At 38.4% G+C, this 10,188-nt stretch overlaps 3 protein-coding genes across 3 annotated transcripts; all 3 read right to left on the reverse strand.

Moving 5' to 3' along the window:
• Positions 1-195: 195 nt before the first annotated feature.
• Positions 196-6,147, reverse strand: TM35_000022660 (uncharacterized protein; the record flags this gene model as incomplete). Its single annotated transcript, XM_029021584.1, has 1 exon — positions 196-6,147. One exon carries the CDS (start codon positions 6,145-6,147, stop codon positions 196-198), a length of 5,952 nt encoding a protein of 1,983 aa, XP_028887006.1.
• A 565-nt stretch (positions 6,148-6,712) lies between these two features.
• On the reverse strand, positions 6,713-8,521 carry TM35_000022670 (putative vacuolar protein sorting-associated protein; the record flags this gene model as incomplete). Its single annotated transcript, XM_029021585.1, has 1 exon — positions 6,713-8,521. One exon carries the CDS (start codon positions 8,519-8,521, stop codon positions 6,713-6,715), a length of 1,809 nt encoding a protein of 602 aa, XP_028887007.1.
• A 607-nt stretch (positions 8,522-9,128) lies between these two features.
• On the reverse strand, positions 9,129-9,983 carry TM35_000022680 (uncharacterized protein; the record flags this gene model as incomplete). Its single annotated transcript, XM_029021586.1, has 1 exon — positions 9,129-9,983. The coding sequence occupies one exon, from the start codon at positions 9,981-9,983 to the stop codon at positions 9,129-9,131; it is 855 nt and encodes a 284-aa protein (XP_028887008.1).
• Positions 9,984-10,188: the final 205 nt, after the last annotated feature.

The raw sequence follows: 10,188 nt of genomic DNA on the forward strand, positions 1-10,188 counted from the left end.
AAAAAAAACAAAAAAAAAACGGATAAAGCAAAGACATTCAAATAAACAAAACAAACACACACAAAAATAAAAATAAATAAATAAATAAGAAGCATGAACTTCTTTTTTTTTCTTTTTCTTTTTCTTCTTTCTATTCTTATCTACTTATTATTTCTTTCCATATCTCTCCTCTCTTCTTCATCTTCTTCTTCAAGGTCACAACTTATCATGTATGGCAATTTTCGTCATTTCCAGTGTACGAATAAGAGACGTTAATGCGGCGGCGGCGGCGGATGTACGCACACGTCCACTGTGAGTATTAAACATTTCTTCCTCATCTACACAGTGTTGTTGTTGTTGATGAGATTGATGAGATTGTTGTTGAGGGAATAGTTCCTCTGTATCATTGAGAATATCACTATCCCGCACAGCTGTGAGGTGTTCAATAAATATCTCTGTTAAACCCAAAAAAGAACGTAAACGTCTTTGCAAGACATCCCGCACATGGCGGTGTCGTTCTTCTTTACGTTTTATCATTTCCGCCTGTTGTTGTTGTTGTTTAGATTGTAATTGTTGAGATTTCTCTCTCTTCTGCTGTTTAGTCACAACTTCTTTACTGCTGCTTCCCCCACTACTGCGCATCTCGGATTGTACCACTCCTGTCTTCTTACTAGTCTTCTTCTTATTACTAGTAATACTGTTATTAATATTAATAATATTCTTACTATTCCCTTTCTCTTCTTCTTGTTTAGTGTTCGCTTTACTCTTCGTCTTTGTTGTTGTTGTATTTTTCTTCTTTTTCGTCTTCTTCTTATCATCATTATCATCATCATCATCATCATCATCATCATCATCTATTATGATATGTTCACTGGTACGTTTTCTGGATGCGGTTCCTGTTGAGATCCTCACACTGGATGTTTCTCTCTCACTTCTCTCTGCTGCCAACATATATTGCTCCACCTCCTCTAATTGCCGAACCATTCCATACACTTGTTGCCGTGCGCGTGCAAACGCCGGTGTTAACATCGCCGCAAATCGACAATGCTCCAAAAACACCGCATGATCCCGCGAGAAGTTCTCCAATTGTTGATATCCATATAAAACACCAGACTCAAAGCGAAGACTCTCACGATATGCACGGGCGTAACCCGCAATAAGAAACCACATGTGTTGAGCCACAGCCCCAAATACCGCACGAGTGACATTACAGAAGAAAAAAGCCTCCGACACACCAGACTTAATGCCAATAAACCAAACACGTGTTACTAATTGCATAACACTTGTCCAGAAAAGTAAAGTACTGAAGAGATCTCCATAAATGGCAATGGCATTTTTAGGGAGTAGCCAGAAATCTTCACGTGGAGTATTATGTACAATGGTGAGTTGAGATATAAAGTCAAATGGATTATCTGGTAATGATAATGTAAATGCATGCTGTTTCTTTTTCGTTCCATGTTCTTCTTCTTCTTCTTCTTCTTCTTCTTCTTCTTGATTTTGTTGTTTTCTCTTTATATTCCAATATTCCCTCAGTTCCTCCTCTTCATTCTCATCATCTCCCGCTATTCCCACTCCACACATGGAAGGTGAACGTTTTCTTCTTCGTCTAAATGCCGTATCGCTAAACAAAAAACCACTACTATTAACACCAACTCCCACACTAATATTACTTTGCATTTCATCCCCCATTAAATAAACACCATCCCGCATACTTTCCTCATTTTCACTATCACCATCAGGAAGTGAAAGAGCTAGTTGAATATGCATAAGTGTATCTCCTCCATATAGTACAGATGACTCCCACTCCTCTACAAATGCCCTATTAAGTATCATAAAGGTAGAAGAAGCACTAAATGTATTTTCTTCCATAGACTCTTTTGTTAATCTTTCCCATAGTCCAGTGAGTCTAGCAGCCACAGAACCTCTTTGCATAAGACAAACATCTAATAACTGTTGCATTAATCGATAAAGAGTTCCATAAGGACCTAACAACATTACCTGAAGTGCCTTATGTGTGAGATAACTTGCTGTATAATGTCCTAACCTGAGATAATAACTTGAACAGTGTAGAAGTGTCTTTATCTGTTGATCTGTCATATTTATCGTAACAGCTGGTGTCTTTCCAGATGTGATTGAATTATCTTTATAAGACTTGAGTACTTCTTCATCTGTAGTTGGATCTGTCCACCATACATTACTGATAATCTTATTGGTATTCTTCTTATCCTTATTATGATTATTCTTATTATTATGATTACTCTTTTTGTCATCATCATCATCATCATCATCATCATCAATAACCTCCACAGCTTCACCCATACTATAAAGAGCTTCTCTTGCTAAAGCAATACACCTTTTCTGATAAGCCTCACTTGAGACATTAGAACCCCGTACAGATGCCTCTTGTATATCCATCTTTGCTAATACAGCTTCCATCTCATTCACATCACTCACATGAGGTCCTGCTCGTTTCATTAAATACTCTTCATCATTAATATCTGCTACTACATACATTTCTGGTGTATGTTTAAATTCACATGGCACTTCAACAGGCGTATTAACATCTTTACAAGAAGAGTTCAATTGTAAAGAAGAATTCAGCGTCCTACTCATATTGGCACGACGATATTGTTGTTGTTGATGTTGTTGATGTTGTTGATATTGTGAAATGAAACGAGATCGTGAGCTTAAAGGTGTCGTATTCGGTACATCTTCATTATCTTCATATAAACCTTCACTCATAATACCAATACGGGGTAGCGTAAACTTGGCACGGCCTACAACCGTATTTTTCTCTGTACATGGTGTGATGGATGGTAACTGTTTAAGTGGAATAACAAACTTACCAATAGGTGTTCTTCGTCCATCATCTATTTCATTCTCAACTTTTTCTTTTTCTTCTTCTTCATTATCTCCTTTATGAGAATCTTGTTTTATCTCTGTTGAAGGTTTTAATGTATGGAGGTATAATTCCTGCAAATCATCCACACATCTAGATATTGCAGCTGCTCTTTCAAGATTAAGAGAAAGACGACGTGCTTTCCATTGTTGTAATTGTCGTTGGGCTTTTTTTCGAAGAACATGTCGTTCATATTCTAATCTAAGTGCTGTACGTGTTTTTAACTTTGCCGCTTCCTCTTCATTTGTAACTTGAGCCACTTGAGCCAATTCCTCTGATATCGCCTCATGCCAGGCGGTGGTGGCTCTTGATGCCCGTGAAAATGTTGTCGATCCATATTTTGTTTTTCCTCCTAATGCCGATAACGTTACGGTTGGTGTTACCGCGACAGTTGTAGAGAGTGGAGAAGCTGCAGTTGTTGTTGTTGTTGTTGTTGTTGTTACTATGATAATTTCTCCGCTTTCTCCAGTGGGAGTGTTATTCTTTCGCATACTATCTTCTCCATCCTCTAATGATCCCATCGTGTCTGGTGCTAAAGAAAGTGAAAGTGGATCACATGCCTGGTGGACACCACCCTGTTCTAACATCATGACGGTTGTTAATGTTGTTTCTCTCTTCTTATTCTTTTCTTCTTCTTGTTCTTGTTGTTCATCATCATTATCATTATCATTATCATCTTCTTGTTGTTCTTCTTCTTCTTCTTCTCCTGCGGATAACAAGAGACGATTACAGGCTCCGTAAAAGTCCCGCCAATATGAGAGTGTACCCTCCTCCTGTAGTAAATCCACTTCTGGTGATTGAGGAAACCCCAACAACGATAATGAAGATGAAGATGATTTAGATAGTGGAAGTGTGTGAGATTCAAGTAAAGCATTCATAAAGTCTGAGAGAAGCCAATTAATTTCCATCGCATCATCCATCTGATCATGTAATGCCGCTGCAGCGTCCACATCTTCTGTTTCGTTCTTTAATCGTAATTGATCTTTCTTCGCACAGAAGGTAACATGTCGGGCGGCCGCACGGAGAACACGAAGACTTACACCCGCGTGAAGAATATTCTCCGCGGCTTCTAAAGAAATAAAACTTGGAAGACGTTGAGGAGAAGTCTCTACAAGAAATCCACAATCTGTTGTACCGTATGAAGGCATAATAAAAAATTCATCATATGGATCTTGTAATTCACCACGGCGAAGCCAAACACACATCATATGATGTAATGGATTAAGAACAGCAAGAAATAATTCCCCAATAACATCTAATCTTTCTCCTTTATCATATATAAGGGATGTATGATTTACAATTCTCTGTGTATATCGTGTATATAATGAGGAAAGAAGAGTAGCAGAGGATAACTCACTTAATACTGTAGATGGTGTCCATCCCATTTCTGCATTCACAAGAAATACATCACTTAACGCCATAATATCTTCAGCAATACATCGTAAATGTTGTTGGGCTTCTAAAAGTTCACGAAAAGTGACACAATGTGGACCACCTGGTCTATTAGAAAGATCCGATACACGTCTTAATAGTAATAAGAGTACTCGACGTAATGCCTCAATTGCACTTTTTCCATATTGCCCAAGAGAGGCACGCCATTCTGCCCGTTCAGATACTTCACATAAATATTGTAATCGTAAAAAGAGAGTTCCACTCTGACAACTCCATTCTAACATGGTCATTACACCTCTTGTGTAATGATGACTATCTTGATGTGTTTCTTCTGATTTTTCTCTTTCTCGTAAAGCCACAGGAATGCCATTTTTATTACTATGTTTTCCTTTATTTGTTTTTGGTTTGCTGCCGTTTGCCACCAGAAACTCTGGGCTTACGATAATACCTATAGGTTGCATACCAGAAAATAGATTATATCCATCTGCACGTCGAAAACCATACGGTAATCTATTTGGGGATGAGAGTGAATTCAACGAAAAAGAACCACTCTCATTATTTTCATACTCTAAACGTAATAAGAGATATGGATCTTGTTGCCCAACAATACCACGATGAAGGGCTACAAAAAGAAGTGAACAAAACGGTAAACCAGATGGATATTCCTCTTTAAATATAGAGAAAATAGGACGTGAGGATGTGGCTTTTGTTGTTGTTGTTGTTGTTCCTGTTGTTGTTCTTGATGATGATAATACTATAGACTTTTCCTCCTCCTCCTCCTCTTCTTCTTCTTTTTCACTTTCTTTCTTTTTTAGAGGACTAGCTTCAACACGCTTTCTAGAAAAGAGATGTCGCACTTCCATACTTTCCTGTGCAGACCAGTAGGAACAAATACCACCACCAATGGAATACACACTTGAGGAATTTGTACTCTGCGGCCATGCTGCCCCTCTAACACTATGACTATCAATACTATTATTATAATTATAATTATTAGTATTAGTATTAGTAGTATTAGTGAGAGCGGCGGCTGTATCATTATTATTATTATTATCCATATAATAAGCTAATAGAGATGGAATATGATAAGATGTACGTACCCCAAATGAGAAACCATTATATCCAGGCGCATCAGATGTAAGAGCGGCATCAATTACAGGATCGGGATCACATGACCATCGCATTGTCCGTTGTAATGCCGGTGAACGTTCTATTATTGCCGTAATAGATGGTGATAACCAACAACGTGGAATAATAGGCGGTTTCTGCCACGTTGGAGCCGCGGCAATACTTGTGCGAAGTATAATATACAACATGAGTTCCATCTCAGTCATTTCAACTGCATCTTCATTTAATTTCTCTACATTCAATGCTTGTGTATGATTCTCTATGTTGATAATATCCGGAGCCACAGCAGTGCATAGAAGTTCTAACATCGCGGCATGTGTTTCTGTCACTTGCCGTATATTCTCTTTAGCGTTGAGAAACATCTCCCGCATTTCTTGACGTCTGGTATTATGTGAGGAGGAAACTTTAATAGTGGGATCAAAAAAGGCATTAATAACATCACGTCTTCTTTTTCTACGTAATTTTGTAGGATTCTGAAAACGTCCTGTTGTTGTCGTAATATTAGTATTAGTATTACTAGTATTAGTAGTCCCACCAGCAGCAGCAGTAAAGCCTGTGAATAAATTCGCCTCTGCAGATAATCCCGTATGATCTCCACGAGAATAACTGTGAGATTTATGATATGTTAATGAGTTTGATAACTCCAACAACAACTCCACTAATGAGAGTGTACAGTTGCCATCCCCACTATTAATACCACTCCTACTACAGCCACATCTATGAATGGCTGTTCCTGCAGATGATGCCATCGTTGTTGGTATTGGGCCTTATTGTTATTGTTATTGTTTTTATTATTATTATTATTAATAGTATGTTTATTATCCCCAACAAACAAACACAGACACACACAGAAGAAAGAAAGAAGAAAAAAAAAAGCGAAAAACAAAACAATAAATAAGTAAATAAAAATAAATAAAAAAAAAAAAGAAAGACTATTCTGTAAAAGGTGGCTTACCGTGAGTATAGATAAACAAAACACCTATAGAAAGTAAAGCAAAAAGGAAAAGAAAAAAGGAAAAAAAAAAAGCAAAGGAAAAAAAAAAGGAAAAGAGATAACATAATAAAGAAACTAGTAAACAAAAATAATAATATCCTACACTTATATACCTGTAAATAAAGGTAATGGTATTCTCCTTTTTTTTTTTTTTTTTTACTTTTCCTTCTTTTTTTTTTTTCTTCTTTCTTGCAGAGGAATATTATTGTTGTTCTTGTATTGGTGATGGTGGTTTCCTCATCTTCTTTTTTTTTCTTTTTCTTTTTTTTCTTTTTCTTTGTTTTCTTCATCATTGAATATATAGAAGAAGATTCTACACATTACGGGTGTGTAGAAAGCAAGGTAAGAAACTCTTCACTGTTTAATACATTTGTTCCGCCAATTGCGGCCCGTACACCACCAGAGGCGAGATTGTTAGCCGCTGATCCCGTGTACGCTGTGCCTGTGTTAATAGCATTCACTAACGCCGCCTCTTCATATGTAAAACCTCCACACATAAACGTTGTCACTTCTTTTGGTTTATAATTAGAAGAGGATGATGATGATGGAGATGATGACATTTGTGTTGAATTAGCAGTATTTGTATGGAGTGCAGAAGAAGAAGAAGGCGGGGGAGTTAAATACGGGTATTGATCTAATGGGAGTTTACCACTAAAAAGTTGTAAAAGGATTCGTTTTAAAACAGGTTCATGTTGGGTATATATATTCCCTACATCCACAAAGGTTTTTACAATAGATGCCATTACTCCTGTAGCGCCAAAAAGTTCATCCGTAGATTTATCACTACGGTATTGTTGAAGTTTACGTAAACAATTCACATAATGTGGACCAAGTTTTTCTAATATTGATACTACACGAGAAGTTTGATTCGCTTTTTCATACCGTAAGTGATAAATAAGACAAAGACGAAAAAGATCTCTCGTCTCCACAACATATTCACCACTATTATTATTATTATTACTATTATTACTAATACTACTACTAGTAAGACCTCTATTGTATTTTTCCACAAATCCCTGTAATCGATTCCAGTGATCACTTGCATTAGGGGTAGCAACCATATCTTGTTCCAATAATGAGATATCTAGTAATCCACGTTTTTTAATAATAGATGAGAGGTATGAAACCACTGTGGCATGTTTGGTTACAGATCCAGTTAAAGTTTTTGTTTGTGGAAGTCTCTGCATAAAATCTTTAATTTCATCCATAGTTGCTGTAGAACGATCAATATTTAGTGTAGATTTACATTTATCCACATATGCCTTAACATTATTACATAGTTCTCCCCAATTTGCAAACATATTCGCCGCAAAAAAGTCATCATCCTGTTGAGAAAACACATATTCCTTTTCTTCTGATACTCCTTCAGGCAATTGTAGACGATTATGATGTAATCCAATATGTTCATGCAGCATTGCCTGATATATCCATGGTGTTAACAATGGCGTTAAGGTATCACTACTGCGATCCAGAATAAGCAGCACACTATCTCGACTCTTATAATCATACAACTCGGCGTTTCTCGATAAAATCTCTGCAAGTTCCGTCGCCACTCGCCGGGCAAACGCACTGTTCTGATCAAATCGCACCAGCGGTTTGCGCCGCAGGGCCACAAAAGTCGCCGCGACGCCCTCCGCCACCCGCTGCACCGCCACGGCGCTGAGAAACGCCGGCAGCAAAACACACGCGGGGGCCGCCGGCACAAACGCATCGCCGTTCACCGCCGTGAAGTCGCAGAAGACTTCCCCCACGCGGTTGACAAGACTCTCCACATCCGCACGGGCAAGGCGATCGAGGAACTCCGCCCCCGCCGCCGTGCTGAAGTGAATGGCGTAACTTTCATACTTGGGAGTGCGGAGTTCTTGACAGGCCGCTTCCACACTGGATAACTGTGGGCGAATGAAGATAATACAGCGCATGTTTTTCATGCACTTCCGTTGATGATGATCATCAATGCGAGATACGAGAAATACACCCCTTTTGAGTAGCATTGTTTGTGAACATGCCATGGAAATGATGTTAAGAGTGGCCTCATCTACGAGGAGAACCTTCATTGTATTGTCAGCTGGAAGAATGTGTTCTACATACTCAGAGACAATGTGAAAGAAGTTTGGTGGCCCATTCGACATGATGTTGTGGTTTCGATTCTATTCCTTCAGCACTCCAGCTATTACGAATACTTCTCGGAAATAATAATAAATAATAATAAATAAATAAATAACTTTGGTCTCCCTTCTTTTCGCCTTTCAGTGTCTTCTAACTGCGTGCGCTAGTCGAACACTGACTTTGAGACGACCAGAAATAAATACGGTACATGTATATAATAAACACATACACACACAAAGAGTGAGGGATAATGGCAAAAAAAAAAAAGAAATAAAAAAAAAAGAAAAGAGGCAGTATTTTTAATGGAGTTTCAGTACAATGAATGTATAGCAAATATATAAATATATATATATACACTAACAAAGACCCAGAGAAGAGAAAATAATAATAATAAATATATAAGAAAAAAAACAAATAAAACTAGGCAAATAAACTTCTCAATGATTACAAAACCACTATCTATAGTTCTATTATTATTAATCTATGGGAATGACACATGACTTTTCTTCTTTTCCTTCTCTCTTCTTCTTCTTCTTCTTTTCACCATACAAGCAGTAAAAAGAAAAAGAATAAGCAAACAAGGAAAGAAAGGAAGAAAGAAAAAAAGAAAAACAGTGTCCATAATTTCTATTACTCTGTATCCAATACAGCTTCGCACAGATCGCTGAGGGAAATAAGTGGTGTGAATAAACTGTGCACATCAGCTTTCGAATATCTGTTATCACGACACCTCTGTGGGGATCTCTTACCCTCCATAGAGAGATCCATTCGTGAATTAGTGGCTGCATCCTGCAAAGACCCTCCACTGTTTTCACAGTCTCCACTTACAACAGCAACAGCAGCAGCACTAGTAATAGTAGAGTTTAAATCCATACTCACATCTTTTAACGGCTGCTGCGGTAGTGGATGTAACTGCTGTGAGATAATACAGTTATGCAGCCACTCCACCGATACACATGGAATGGCAGACTCCATCGCCCGTCTCCATATTTCACGCATTTCACTTTCCGTAGAAACCGCAGCGGCCGTTTCTCTTGCGATACCTTCACCACAGTGAGAAGATGTATCTCCATAAACAAGAATGTTGGTTGTGGCTGTTAACTGTGGTGAATATGTTCCACCAAAGAACTGCATCACCGCAATCACATTCTTCTCCAGTGATGTTGGCAGCCACACCGTCGTAAAGTGAAAAGATGCAAAGAGTTCGGGATCATACACCGCATGTGGATATTTCACCGGCACCATATGACCCGCCGCAACACTCGCACGAATCCAACTGCTACGCACAATTGGAATACGCAATCCACGCAGTTTCTCTTCATCAGAAAGAGTTCCTCCTATTTCATTTAAAGAAGCGGCCGCAACGAGACCAAACGTTACAGTAGCCTCAAGCCTTGATACCACTCGACCACCACAAGCTAACACAAGTGCTTGAACATCTTTGGGCACATTCGATGCCGCAAGAAAAACATGACCTCTAAACATCTTTCACAGCACCCTGCACTGGAAAACGCCTCCCTTCCTCACTTTTCTTGCCGCCTTATAGATGTCGGTATTCTATGTGGCCCGTTCCTTTCCCCTTTCGACACCACCCCGTACAGTCTAACAATGTGTGTGTAAGAGAAGCAAAAAAAAAGAAGAAATCAAGCAAAAAAAAAGAAATTACGAAAAGCAAAAAAAAAAAAAAAAA

This window comes from Trypanosoma theileri (assembly GCF_002087225.1).
Source record: "Trypanosoma theileri isolate Edinburgh chromosome Unknown TM35_Tth_2_V1, whole genome shotgun sequence".
Lineage (NCBI taxonomy): Eukaryota > Euglenozoa > Kinetoplastea > Trypanosomatida > Trypanosomatidae > Trypanosoma > Trypanosoma theileri.